At 39.4% G+C, this 14,147-nt stretch overlaps 1 protein-coding gene across 3 annotated transcripts; it reads left to right on the top strand.

The window, feature by feature from the left end:
- The first annotated feature begins 1,083 nt into the window (after positions 1-1,083).
- On the top strand, positions 1,084-12,970 carry zfyve27 (zinc finger, FYVE domain containing 27). Of its 3 annotated transcripts, XM_037764954.1 has the most exons (14): positions 1,084-1,477; positions 4,115-4,346; positions 4,479-4,549; positions 4,645-4,831; positions 5,749-5,844; positions 6,929-7,041; positions 7,139-7,257; positions 7,503-7,574; positions 8,365-8,385; positions 8,593-8,625; positions 10,831-10,972; positions 11,131-11,177; positions 11,301-11,382; positions 11,496-12,970. In XM_037764954.1, exons 2-14 carry the CDS (start codon positions 4,117-4,119, stop codon positions 11,564-11,566), a joined length of 1,284 nt encoding a protein of 427 aa, XP_037620882.1. In that variant the 5' UTR covers positions 1,084-1,477; positions 4,115-4,116; the 3' UTR covers positions 11,567-12,970. The 3 variants fall into 3 exon arrangements, with proteins under 3 accessions (XP_037620882.1, XP_037620883.1, XP_037620884.1); XM_037764955.1 differs by lacking the exon at positions 8,365-8,385; XM_037764956.1 differs by lacking the exons at positions 8,365-8,385; positions 8,593-8,625 and having other exon boundaries at positions 1,090-1,477.
- The last annotated feature ends 1,177 nt before the right edge of the window (positions 12,971-14,147 follow it).

Below are 14,147 nucleotides of genomic sequence, written 5' to 3'. Positions count from 1 at the left end.
TGACGTCACCAGGTTGGTTGGCTCGGCTGAGTTACACAGATACAACGGTAGAGACGGTGAAAGACGGAGACTGAGGAGACACAGGACAGAAGAAAACAAAAGACAGGACACTGTTGTATTGCTCCTGGTTGTAGACATTTTTACAATGTTAAAATCAGGACAAAACAGTCCATTTCATAAACCTCCGCTGAAACGGAGAGCAAAAGTTACTGCATCCCTTGCCAGTGGATCATAGTTTAATTTTCAATTCCATCAAACGTTTTACAACAACAGTATAATTGTTCAAGAAAATGTAACAGTACAACAGAGATTCTGATGAACTTTATTGGTAATAACACATTTAATTTTGTTGTTAGACTCTACAGTAACAAGGGTGTAGAGCAGGGGTCAGCAACCTTTGCTATCAAAAGAGCTGTTTTAGGCAAAAAAAATAAAATAAAAATAAATCTGTCTGGAGCCGCAAAACAACAATCTGAGATTTCCAGAATAAAGTCATAACTTTACGAAAAAAAAGTCGTAATATTACGAGAATAAAGTCATAACTTAACAAAAAAAAAGCCGTAATATTACGAGAATAAAGTCATAACTTAACGAGGAAAAAAGTCGTAATATTACGAAAATAAAGTCATAACTTAACGAGAAAAAAAGTCGTAATATTACGAGAATAAAGTCATAACTTAACGAGGAAAAAAATTGTAATATTACGAGAATAAAGTCCTGTACAAAGCAGGAGGGAGAGGAAGAGAGAAAGAGAGAGAGAGGAGTGCGGTGCGCGAATAGCAGAAAAGATGAGTGACAGTCGGAAACGCTGCAGCAGGTAAAATTATGATATTCTGGAAATTATAAGGTTTAGTATAATTATATTGAATAATTTAAGTGATATATGAGCACACATACTAATCAAAGGTCAAAACAGCGCTAAATTTGGCTGAATTATAAAAGGCAGAAGTGGTAAAACAAAGAACTGTTTGGGAGCCGAAAGAGCCGATCCTTCTTGGTGAGCTGAGCCAAATGATCTGGCTCACTAAAAAGAGCCGGAATTCCCATCCCTATTAGGAAGAACACATCAGTCAAACTCTCCGCAGCCAAAATCCATCATGCTCTGTGATCGATTGTATCGGACATATGCCCCCTTTTTCTGCAATCGATTACACGGCCTGGATTAGACGCGGAAGCGGACGTTCAGCAGACCGGAACCAGCAGGACGGAGCTAACAAAGCTCAGCTCAGCTAGGAGGAGCAGACAAACACAAGATCTGCTGCACACGTCGCTCTCCTCCGCAAGACAGCCGGACAGTACAACCCGCCTCGTGTTGACAGGTTAACGTTCACGGGGGAGGGCAGGTTGTTGTCATGGTGACCCGGCCGGTTGTACTAGGAGGCTCTGATGTCTCTGCTGGGACTCACTAGTTAACTACTGAGCTGCTCTCGGCTGCTGCTGCTTCACAAGTCTGCTGCTGTTGGACACTCAGCTCGGGGTATGTTGTCTCCTTCTTCTTACCTTACAGATCATGCTGTCTGGGCTGAAGTAGCAGTAATATATTGAAGGTGTTCTTCTGTCAGAGAGCCAAGTGAACTTTCCGGTCTGTCAACATGTCAACAGGCCACAGACACTGAGCGATGGTTCAGGAGCTGCTTCCTCTGCACAGCCACGATGAGGACTTTAACTTCACACTCTACTGTAAAGAGAGGATAGTGGTCACTCTAAAAATACATATTATACGATACAACTTTATTGTCAGTTTGCACTGAAATTCATTTTGCATCCAGAGGCAGCTCAGTTTGAGAAAACGTACACAATAGACATACTGTTACCACAGACCAGGGGACAGCAACCTTTACTATCAAAAGAGCCTTTGAGCCAAGAGCCACTGTCTGGAGCCGCAAAACATTTGATCATTGTGATGAAGGTAACACAGTTTATAGTCTAAGTATATAGTATATAAGTCTAATGCAGTGAGGGCCAAAGAGCAAATGTATTACGGAGTATTAGGGCCACATTGAGGGAAAAAACATCTGAGATTTAGAGAATAAAGTCATAATAGTATGAGAAAAAAGTCGTAATATCATGAGAATAAAGTCATAACTTTACGAGAATAAAAATCTTAATATTACGAGAATAAAGTCATGAATTTACGAAAAAAAAGAAAATAACTCGTAAAATTACTACTTTATAATATTGACTTTATTCTCATAATACAACGACTTTTTTCTCTTAAACGTATGACTTTATTCTCAAAATATTACAACTTATTTCTCATGAACTTGTGATTCTATTTGTTTTTCCTCAATGGGGCCCCAATACTCCGTCGTACCATAGACCTACAACAATGATAAATAAAAATGTAAACAAAAAACAGTTGCTCCGGAGCCGTAGGTTGCTGACCCCTGCCATAGACAGACAGACAAGTAAGACCCATCAGACAAAAAAAAACAAAATACATCACCATTATTCATGCATAACCCATTACAAAATCACCATCTATCCTCTGGATTTACATGTCTTTAGCAGCACATTAATTATTATTTAGCAACAAGATGGACTGATGGATAAAAGTGTTCTTTAGCCTGATGCGGTTAAATGTAGGGACTCTGAATCTCCTCTCGGAGGGCAGAAGTTGATATTCCCCATTTAAAACATGTAAGGGATCTGAAGAGATGCTGTTGGCAAGTCTGAGCATACTCTTGTTGTGAGCTGCTTGAAAGGAGGCTGTCACAGGTTGGCCAATGATCTTTGCACAGATTTTGATTTGGCTATAAAGTATATATAGTTAAATGTCCTTTCTGGTTGAAAGTTGAAATCTCTGTTGGATGTGGTCAGATGTGTGCTGGGGGGGGGCTCCAGAACTTGACCAGCACAGTGCATGGTCTGCTGGTTGGCCGTGGCTTCCACTTCATTTCAATTTTGTACACAAAGAGACACATGCCGCGTATGCTCACGCGAACTGTCAGCTCTACGTCTCTCAGCCGACACATAAAAGCTGTAAAAAGATGTGAGAGAAGTTCACCACCGCATTTCCACCACCTGCTGCCTTGTATGCTGCTTTCACTCCATTTGAGCAGGTTCCCCCGCCCTTTCTGTTGTCCAACAAACAGCAGGCCAGAATGGTTAAGTAGAACATACAGCCTGTGTTGCACCTGTAGCCACACCTAACTGGTGTACTGACACACCCTGGAGTACAATTTACCCTCACTGCAGCACGATTCTGTTAAGTTGCTTTTTGTAAATGATGCAATCAAAGGTGTCAGTCTCCCCGGCCTGATTATAGACTGAATTACCATGTCGTTTCATTTGAGTTGTGAGTGTGACTGAGAGCTACAGCCTCCCCCTGCTCCTTCCCAACTTCTGAACAGACTGTTTCAATCTCTACTTTTCCTGCCTGCCAGTCTGGGACCAAATTGTGAAATTAGTTAACAACTACCGATGACTTTCATTAGCGATTAATCTTCTGATTATTTTCTACATTAATCGTTTGGTCTATAAAATGTCAGAAAATAGAGAAAAATGTCCATTCCAGTTTCTTAAAGTCCAAGGTGGTGTCTTTAAATGTCTTGTTTTGTCAGTGCAAACCCAACGATATTCAGTTAAATATGATATAAAACAGAGACAAGATTCAAGATTCAATTAAATATTGCCATATCAACCACAGTTGATTAGGAATTTGTTTTGGTGCACTCAACAACAAAACATATAATAACATAGCACACAAAACAAAACAAACATACTGCCACAATAACAATACAGTAACCATACAATAAATACAAGAGTGCAACCAAATGGCTCATGCCCTTAAAGTGGTAGGTTAAAGTGCATGTGCTTGTTTATACAGCCAGTGAAGCATTTAGGATGCGGATTGCTTCAGGATAAGTGTTATTGTGGAAGCGAGATGTTTTAGTCTTAATACTGCGTAGTCTTTTACCCGGTAGAAGACTGAATAGTGTTTTTATTGTGTGAGAAGTCCTTTAAAATGTTCAACCTATTCCGCTGGATGTGGATACGGTATAGCTCAGACATGGCTGTGACATTAGCAAGTCAGGCGATTTTTTTTTTTTCTCTTTTCACTGTCAATTCACCCTCTGAATCCTGCCTGCTTTCTTTTCCCTGCTCTTTACAGGGATGACGGTACACGGCTTGTCCCAGGAGCCCTCACATGGCACGGGGGAAGGAGGGGAGCTGGCACACACATTATCTAAAGAGACCCCCGGCTCTCCAGATGCCTCTGAGTTGGGGAGCCCGCGATGTACAGCAAACTTTGACCTCCTCAACATGGTTGTGTCCTATAAGAGAATGGCTCTGTTTCTAGAACCAGCTACAGATGCAGTGGAGCTGACCCGCTACCTGCTCGGGTGTGTATGTGTGTTTGTCTGTGGCCTGCATCATATGGTAGAATTGTTTTTGGCTTTGTGTAGCCAAATTTATATTGTAGTATTCAATATCATGTTTTTTTTTTTGTTTTTGTTTTTTTAAATCTCCTTCAGATGGAAGATGCCCCTGTGCTCTCTGCTCGTCTGTATGTTCCTCAATGTCTTCTTCTGCACTGTCAATGAAGGTAAAATGAGGAATTAGGCGTTAATATTGATCCAGCTTTTGTTGAATGTTGAGTAATTTACTAACGTACTGTTGTGTCTGTTTCTCTGGTATCAGTGGGTTGGATCACAGTGGGTGTGGTGGCGGTGGCAGCACCTGCTGCCCTGGGTTACCTGCAGGACAGGTGCGGGGGCAGAGCCTCAGATTCTGAGCTCCACAGGAGGCGCTTTCACGCCGTTCACCGCAGGGACCTGCAGACGGTGCATCTCACCAAACAGGAGGCCATGCTGGAAGTCAAAGACCTGTAAGACGGACACTGCAGGGGATGGGGCTATGTGTTGCGAGGCTGGCTAACGATTATTTTCATTACAGGCTCATCTTCTAATCATTTTCTCAAGTCTAAAATGTCAGAAAATAGTAAAAAAAAAAAAAAATTTAAAAAAGCTAGTTACAATAACAAATCATCACATTTGAGAAGCTGGAATTTGAAAAAAAACAACAACATTACAATACTACAATTAATCAATTCTCAAAATAGTTGCCAATTTATTTTCTGTTGATCAACCAGTCCACTAAGTGACTAAATGGTTCAGCTCTAATGTGCTTTTTATGTGTGTGACACACATTCAATGAGAGGCAATGAGAGAATATATATGTCGCCGTTACTTTTACTTTTGTAAACATTTGTTTTTTACAGCTTTACATATGCTTAAATACTTAAGCGTTTTTATTATACAAAAACATTTCTTTTTTTTTCACATTCACTGTTTCTCTCTGGAACATATAATAATGCATATCCCTGTAGCCTTACATACTTTGTTTTATTCATTTCCTTCCCCATAAAACATTTGCAAAGCTGTTTAGAAAATGGGTCCCCAATCATCAAAACATTGCCCTGCAGCTCCGCTTGTGGTCACAAACTCCACAGGATACCTTTTACATTTGCTTGTTTTCTTTGTTTTATACCATCATAAAAGTAAATGGTTTATAAATAAAGAAATATTTTATTATTTAATTAAAGATGATGAATAGATTAACTGATAATGACAATATCAATCAGTTCAGTTGGCCTTTCTGGAACAGGTTTACAAACTGTGGCTTGTACCCTGGTGACATAAGTCTATGTGACATTTGTTCACGGTGTTTGTTCATGTATGGGTTGAAGTTTATCTTTGTTCTTACAGTGTTTGTGGACATTCTCATGTTTGCTGTCTTTGGCAGGTTGAAGCACCTGGATGACATGCTGACCTCTGCCTGCCTGTCAGCAGAAACCTTTTACAAGGTCCTGTACTGGGATAATCACACCAAGTCATCAAGGTCTGCATCTACATAAACACACACACACACACACACACACACACACACACACATGGGCAGTATCACCTGTAGTTGAGTAGACATTACTCATCAGGCGAGTGATTGATCATTACTACTGTCCTGCTCAATCACTCCTTCACAGTATATCTATTATTCTTTGTTTCTGTGCTGATGTTGTCATGGGCCACATTTACATGGACTTACTAGCAGTAACTAGTAAATTAAATTTAAACTGCTTTTTGTGATGACCTTAAACCAAATAAGGTCATATTCGGTATAAGTAATAGTCATAATAGTCATAATCGTCAAATACAGACATGGAGTATTCTAGTATTATTTGTATTATCATTATCTAGTATTTATTGGGCTTTGTTCTGTAATATGTGATTTTTGTTAGAAAATCAATGCAAACATCTTAATTTAAAGTCTTTTTTTTAAAGAGGACCTATTATGCTTTTCCCCTTTCCTTTAGTTTGTTATGTAGTTTTTTGTGCATATAAAAGATCTGCAAAGTTACAAACCCCCAAGTCCACATTAAAGGTAGTTCCTCTCCCCCACGGAAACACAGCTCCTTAACTGCCTGAAACGCCTTGCTTGGAGTCCCACCTTCTTCTTCCGTGACGTGGTGATGTCACCAAGTAACACACTTTGCCAAGCGGCTAGTTTGGTGCGCCCCTAAACAAAAACTAGTTAGAGCGGAGCTGGAGCAGAGTCCGAAGGGTTTGGTTCGGTTGACAAATCATAATCGGAGCCGACTCGGCTTTTCATGGGGTGCGGGAGGGGGGGTATGTTTCAGACAGAGGGTGAAAAGAGATGCTGCAGAACAGCCGGTATGAGAAGAATTAAGAGTTTTTTTGAACATTAATGCATGTAAACATGTTCTAGGAGAAACTCAAAATACAAGCATGCATTTGAAAATAAGCATAATAGGTCCTCTTTAAGCCCAGGTCAGTGTTTACAGTATTAACTGCATTCAATGTAAATCTACTCATTGTATAGACTCGAATGTACTGGCTGATCAGTCACTTACACCGTATGGTGGTTTGTCTACATGTGCCCTGACATTTGTAATATCTCCTTCTAGGTTCTACGGAGCGATGTTGGTATTGGCATGCCTGCTCTACGTCGCTCCCCTGGGCTGGGTGCTCGCTGGGCTCAACAGCGTCATCTTCCTGTGGAACAGAGACTTCTGCAGAGGTTAGTTCATCCTGTCTGGAAGAAAACAAGGCTAAACACTAACTCTCATTTAAGAGGGTAAAGCTAATGCGTTTGTTCGTTTCTCTCGTGGCTCCAGTTTTGTTGGACCTCAGGAAGCTGCTTCACGTGGGCCAGGCCGACGCCTCAGAGGGAAAGTGTGAAGATCAGGAACACGGCCACTCGTTGGACAGGACCCCCACACCAACTAGTACGGAGGTGAGAGGAGAGAAGTGCATGTGGGTTTGAATACTGAAGGATTTAGCGGTTGTGATTTACATTAAAATCAACCACGGCTGTAAGCTTCTTATCCAGTTGATCCCATGCACTCAATGTATTTATCCAGTATGAGTAATGCAAATCCACCGTTAGAGCACGACCACTGTCCAAGGTGCTGATCCTGGGACCATCAGCCTAGTATTCATATACTGTATATTCATTCATGTGTGTTTGTTTGATAACAGGACCTGTCTCCTGGAAGTGTGGAGGAAGCTGAGGAGGCAGAGCCTGATGATGAATTTAAGGATGCCATTGAGGTAACTCTAAACTTAATAAGTACAATTTTCTATCACGTTTTTTTCATGTAAATTTTTTCCCCCCTAAATCTGTAAACTCTTGCTTTGCCGTTGATATTCACTGAAGTTTTTTTTATTTTCTGGATACCTTTACTACTCAGATCAGATCTAATGGTGATATTAAAGACAAGTCGTCTGATATCTTATCTTGTTTTAAAAAAAGATGATAAAAGACTAAGGGCTGTCAAAGTTAACAGGATAATAACGCATTCATTCAAATTTGTTTTAACGCCACTAATTTCTTTAACGCATTAACGCGACTTGCTATTTTTAGGTTGTAGTGGGCTCAGTTTTAAAGCAAGAGTGAAGATACTGCTATCCTATGAACTTCAGTCAAGGTCTAGAGATACCTTAAGGATAATTAAAGCAAACGGGATGCACCTGGAGTGCCATAGCAACGAGTTTGATTACTAATGTAAAGTAGAGGTTTGAGTTTTTGATTTTTGTTGCAAAAGTTACTATTTTTGCTTTGTCATTGTGGGTTGTTGTGTTTAGACTGATGTCCCCTAAAATATAATGAAATCCATTATAAATTTAATCTCTTACAGAATAAAGTATACAGCAAGTGGGGTTGAATTTGTTCTGAAGCCACTTAAAAAAATATATATATAATAAATGTGGCTGATAAATTTAGGAAAAAACATATTTGAATCACAATTGTTGGAGCTTGCCATGATTGTGTGAAAAATCCTCCTCTCATGACGTTTGTCCTGTTACTTCCTGTTTTTCTCTGCTGTCCTTCTGAACTAAGGAACATGCAGTGTCCCTGCAGGTGAGTGTCACCCCCCTCTGTTTAGAAGAGGCTACTGCACCGCCACCCAGTAAACTTGACACATGAACGACGACTTCATGTGTTGTGACCTTGTGGTGTAGTTCTTGCTTTGGCCTTTTTGTAGCATGGATCTGGGTATGTTCCTGTGTAATCACACTGAATATCATCAGTGTTTGTGGGTTAACATTGTTATCATGTGTTGTTCAGCTTCCTGATAAGGAACCCCCTTTGGTCTTAGTGGTAAGTGGATTTATGAGTGCCTCCCATCCATCCATCTATACATTCATGTGTTTGTTCCCTTGGCATGAGTTATGTGATAGTAGCACTAGAATTAACAGGCCCACGATTGTTGTATCCAATAATCCCATCATACAGGGTGCTCGTTCATTTCTAGTCTGCATGAATGGCATTGTTCATGAGACATATTGCATTAGTGAAATCAGCTTTTCCTTCCTTGTGCCATTTCACTAAGATGGACTCATTAATGTGTTGCAGTGTTTTGTTATGTTTTGGATTGAAAGCATATTCTGAACAAGAGTTTTGCATAGAGGCATGTTCTTTACTTAATAACAACATGTGATACATGAAAGAGTTGCTGCTTATGATATATATATATATATATATATATATATATATATATATATATATATATATATATATATATATATATATATAAAATATATATATATATATATATATATATATATATATATTATATATATATTATATATATATATATAAAATATATATATATATATAACTGCAGATTTTCAAACTGGCTCTCTGCTGTTCAACCATAGACCGTATATAAAGATGGACGACATGACAGCTCCCCAAAAGTGAAGCCAAAACATCTTGATCGCCTCCTGGTGGCTGGCTGCAGTATAGGTCATAAAGCCCGTCTCCATGTTAGTGGATGGGACACCTCAAATTTATTTTTCCCAAAGATGGTTTCTGTCATTTTAGGTAGTTCTTATCACGCTGATGTATGTTCAAGTGTTCGTTTTTAATATAAGTTTGGTTTTAATTAGTAATTTGATGCTATAAAAAGGGGCCGAGACGTCAGCTGTGAGTCTCTCTCGTTGACGAGCTGCCCACTCGTGATTGGTTCGGACTCCACTGCCCGACCACTACTGCGTAGACTCTAGCTCCAAATGACGTCAAAATCTCCAGATGGCAGCGCCTGTATTCGGGATATTTTGGCTTTACTTCTGTACAGTGGGAGGAAGTGTAGACGCGTGATCCATCTTTGTATAGACAGTCTATGTGTTCAACACACAGCAAGCAGACACAAGTCATACTGTGTGTTCTCTTATTCTCTGGCATTCGATCTTATAAAGTCATAGCTGGGCTTTTCAGTGGATGTAGTTGTGTACCAAACAGATTGCCTAGCCATTGGTTTCCAGAAAGTGGAGAACAGACCCTTTTTTTAACAAGTCTTGTTTGGGAAACATGTAGGTAGATAGAGTTATAAATGTTGGTAGGTATAGACATAAACAACCTTTGTTATATCTTTATAAGGTCAGCAAAAAGTTTTTTTTGTCTCAGCTCTTTCAGGGGTTTGGAAGTATGGTTTTGGTATGGAGGACGGAAACTGCCAAAATGAAAAATAAATGAACAAATATATAAATGACTCAATAAATATCATTAAATGTAGCAAAAATAATATTTAAAATAAAATGTAGTCATTAATTAACTGATAACAGAAATTTATATCTGTTTAATTTGCTTCTTTATTTATCTTTGTATTAATTCCCTTATTTATTTACTTTTCTGTTTCATTTTCCATTTATTTATTTATTTATGTATTTATTGGTATTATTTTAAATGTATTTATTTTTTCATTTATTATTTATTTATTTATTTATATTTGCATATATATTTTTTTTTCTTTCTTTTTTAATTATTTATTTATTCATTTATGCATGATTTTCCCTTTGCATTCCACCCCTTATTTATTTCCTCAAACTTATTTATTTCTGTATTCTTATCTTTATAATTAATGGCTATATTTATTTTTTATATTATTTTTGCTATATTTAAAGATATATTTATTTTTTTATCGAGTCATTTATTTTTCATTTTGGCAGGTTCCGTCCTCCACAGGTTTGGTGTCTTTATGTTTGGCAGATAGCTCAAGTGGTGTTGTATAAACATGCATGCATATATTTTTCCTTTAGATACAAGTATTTACCACCTTAGTCTATCCCCTAGTGGCCCTAGTATTTACCATCACCATGCTTGATTTATTTGCCAAACATGCATCAGTTAAACTGGCTGAAATTCACAATGAATCGCAGTGAATTTTATCCATGTTAGCCGTACCGCTGAGTTTGGCTCGGTGTCTTCTTCCAGGTTTTCATACTCCAAAACTCCAGATTACACAGTACAGTATGTGACTGCGTTTTTCTTTGTCCATCCTCTCCCCTCCCCCTTCTCCCTCAGGAGGATGACGACGGGCCTCTTGGAACTCCCGAGTATGACACCATCTCTGAGAATGGTCTCCTGAGCCGAAACGAACCCATACGCAGCAAAGTGTCCAAACTGACAGAGAAACTGCGTAAACGCTACCCTACCACCAGCACAGGTCAGTCTGCTGCTCTGACTCATCCACTGGTTTATTTCCTCTCATTATACCTCAGTGATGAAATTAAAATCTGTCTGATGTTAGTCTCGTATCGTAGCTCTGAACACATTTTTATTGTATTTTTCACAATACTATTTATCTCTTTGTCTTCTCCAAAGGCAACTGTTCTAGCTGCAACGCCGTCTTCTCTGTGCTGAAGAAAAGGGTGAGAATGAAAACTTGCAACATGACTCAGGATATATTTAGGCAACCACGTCATCATCACATTTAATTTTGTCTTACCGTTCAATTGTCACGAGCTTCGACGCCATGTCTCTTTGCATTACAGAGGAGCTGCAGTAACTGTGGCAACAGCTTCTGTTCCCGATGCTGTTCCTTCAAAGTGCTGAGATCTTGCATGGGGGCAACAGGTGAGAAAAACTGGCTCATTCTGACATTTTATTTTTAGACTGATGGTGTTCCTCTTACTCATCTGTTCTTTATGACTTATGATCTTATCCTCTCATTGTTTTCTCTTCTACAGCTCCAGAGGCCCAGAGAGAGACTGTGTTTGTTTGTGCTACCTGTAATTCCTCTCTCATCAAGTTACAATGAGATGGTACAGTATGTCAGTCTCGTCTCCCGGTGGCCACCTGGAGGCCACTCACTGTTTGACCCCCAAAAGCCCTCCTACAAAGTTACTGAAACCTTAACACATGCCTTGGTTTTCAAGTTAAGGCGCTTATGTCCCCCCCCCATGCCTTTAGCAGTCACATCCCTCCTTAACTACTCGTGTTGCTTATGGGACTTCTACTGTATTATGTTAAATATTTCCTGTTTCAACTGGACCCTGTGAATCAATGAGACTTGCTACAGAGCACAATGGCTCCAAAATCAAGGGACCTTTTTTTCCCTTTGCTGAGCAGAGGGAGGTGCAAAGCATGCAGGGTGGAGGCCAGGATCGGGCCGGTGGTGGTGTCTGGTTTATAAGCTGCCGATGGTTTTTTGCTTTTCCATGCTTTGCCTCGCCACAAAAATTGATTCCACTTGAATGTTGATATCTTCAGCCCTGTGTAGCAGTTTAACCGTACTGTAATGCTGAGAGGACTTTTCTGCACGAACAAGACTAAGGCCGGCGCGATGAATGCAATGGTTTATTCAGATGGAACAAATAATGGATGCACGACCAAAAGAAGCTCCATATTTGGCTTTGATCGCCACCTTGTGCGCAGGCTGTTTGCTGTCCACCAATACACTTTGACCTGTAGCTGGTTTACAATGTCATGTGATTAGTTCTGGGTTTGTCTTTGAGGCCAATGGGGTTTTTTTCTCCACCAGCGAGAGGAGCTTACAAAACCTCTGCCATAAAACAATGGTAACTCTATGGCAGTAAACTGAAAATGCATGGCCTGCAATGAGTCACATCACATTTTTTGACAAGTTACCAGTGATGGTGTTCTACTTTGTAATGATCAAATTGGTGCATCATTTTGGTCGTCTTTTTTTGTGTATGTGTTGACATGTCAGAGTTTTGGAGTATAGCAGCAGCCTATAAGTCAAAAAACTGCTAGAGGTCCTCTGGAGCCTGTGCTTTTCCCTCTAACTGGATCAAAGTCGACCCAACTGGATTAAAGTTGATTAAATGGGACTGAGCAACCATCTGAAATCGTCATCAGAGCCTCACACTCTTGCAAGCGGGACTTAAAAGAATTGATGAGGAGGCATTACAACCCAAAATGTGGATCGTGGTGGAAGTGTTGTTTTAATCATGATTCAGACACTGATGATTGTAAGAGTTTGCTTTTATTGTAATCAGATATAAACTGTTGCTATAAATTGTTCTGCTATATCTAATATATTTAATTTAAAACTCCAGAAAGTGCAAGTTATTGATTAAGTCTGTATATATTGCCCTTATTTTATGAATGAGATATGCCATTATTGAAATAAACTCTGTGATGATTTCATGAACTTAACGTTACTGTGAGGAACATTTAACTGGTTATGAAACAGTCTCAATCTAATAATGATGCCTCTATATGACCTACATAAGACCATCAGCAAGAAGATTGGCTATTTCTATATAGTTATTCTTAATGCTTGTCATCCACCGTGCCACTGGGTCGGATTATGTGTGAACATGACGGGAGAACCAGAACTAGGACAGCGTGGGTCAGACTGTCAGACCCTGCTGCTGTAAAATTAGGTTTTCTCAAGGGACTCTGGTGCCCGGAAACACTACCACTTTTGACAACAGGGACCGCCAAAATAAAAGTTCCTCGTAGTAGCTTTAAAGTGGTAAGTACGATCTTTTTGACTTTGAGATTTCTGGCAGGCTCTGCTGGTGTCTTTGCTTCAGAAGTATGAAAACAAAGAAAGGCAATAATAAAAGCAACTGAATACCTAATTGTAAGACTTAACCACTACTTAAAGGGGACATATCATGCTAATTTTCAGAATCCTACTTGTATTTTGAGTTACATGTTTACATGCGTTAATGTTCAAAAAACATTATTTTCTCATATACTGTCTGTCTGAATATACCTGTATTCAGTCTCTGTCTGAAACGCTCCGTTTTAGCGCCTGTCTTTTTAAATCAACAGAGAATCATCACCAGACTCTGCAGTTACACTTAGATCTTCAGAGCATTTTAGTGTCTTTCAGCTCATTGTTTTAATTTTACAGTCGACAACTTCTTTTGGTTCAGTCACTCTAACCGCTCTCATCAACTGTTTTTAGCCAATAAGCTCTGATAAACACACACACACTGGTACAAAACATCTGACACACACGGTTGGAAACGGTGAATATAGTGGAGCATTTAGCAGCTAAAGAGATATTTCCCTCAGGAGTTGGTAGAAGCTAAAAGAGAGTGGGCTTACATTCCCCATGTGGCCAGAAGTACAACTCCAAATGAACGATGTGTCTGTTAGATGTGTAACTAACTAGGCATCTGTTTGCTAACAAATTTGGTCGTAATAATCAATTTGGTCAGTGTCAATCAATAGGATAATGTGGGTTTAAAGGCAGGGTCGGTAATCTTGAGAAACTAGCAAGAGTACCCCAGATTTTTAAAAGATTCAACCGAAAAACTGAGCCCAGTGTTGCCAACTCTTTTCCGAAGAAAGTAGCTAACGGCACTAGCTCCAAAAGTTCCTATATCTAGCGGGAGTGCACACAGGTAGCCCTTAATGTA

Source organism: Sebastes umbrosus, chromosome 3, assembly GCF_015220745.1.
Source record: "Sebastes umbrosus isolate fSebUmb1 chromosome 3, fSebUmb1.pri, whole genome shotgun sequence".
Lineage (NCBI taxonomy): Eukaryota > Metazoa > Chordata > Actinopteri > Perciformes > Sebastidae > Sebastes > Sebastes umbrosus.
Note: the sequence above shows the minus strand (reverse complement) of the source record. Positions and strands in the feature narration are given on the sequence as shown.

Excerpts from the sequence above, each read along its gene's own strand:
- zfyve27 (XM_037764954.1), top strand. The coding sequence starts at position 4,117 with ATGACGGTACACGGCTTGTCCCAGGAGCCCTCACATGGCACGGGGGAA. Across the intron at positions 4,550-4,644 it reads CTTCTGCACTGTCAATGAAG|TGGGTTGGATCACAGTGGGT; the intron begins GTAAAATGAGGA and ends CTCTGGTATCAG. Across the intron at positions 5,845-6,928 it reads AATCACACCAAGTCATCAAG|GTTCTACGGAGCGATGTTGG; the intron begins GTCTGCATCTAC and ends ATCTCCTTCTAG.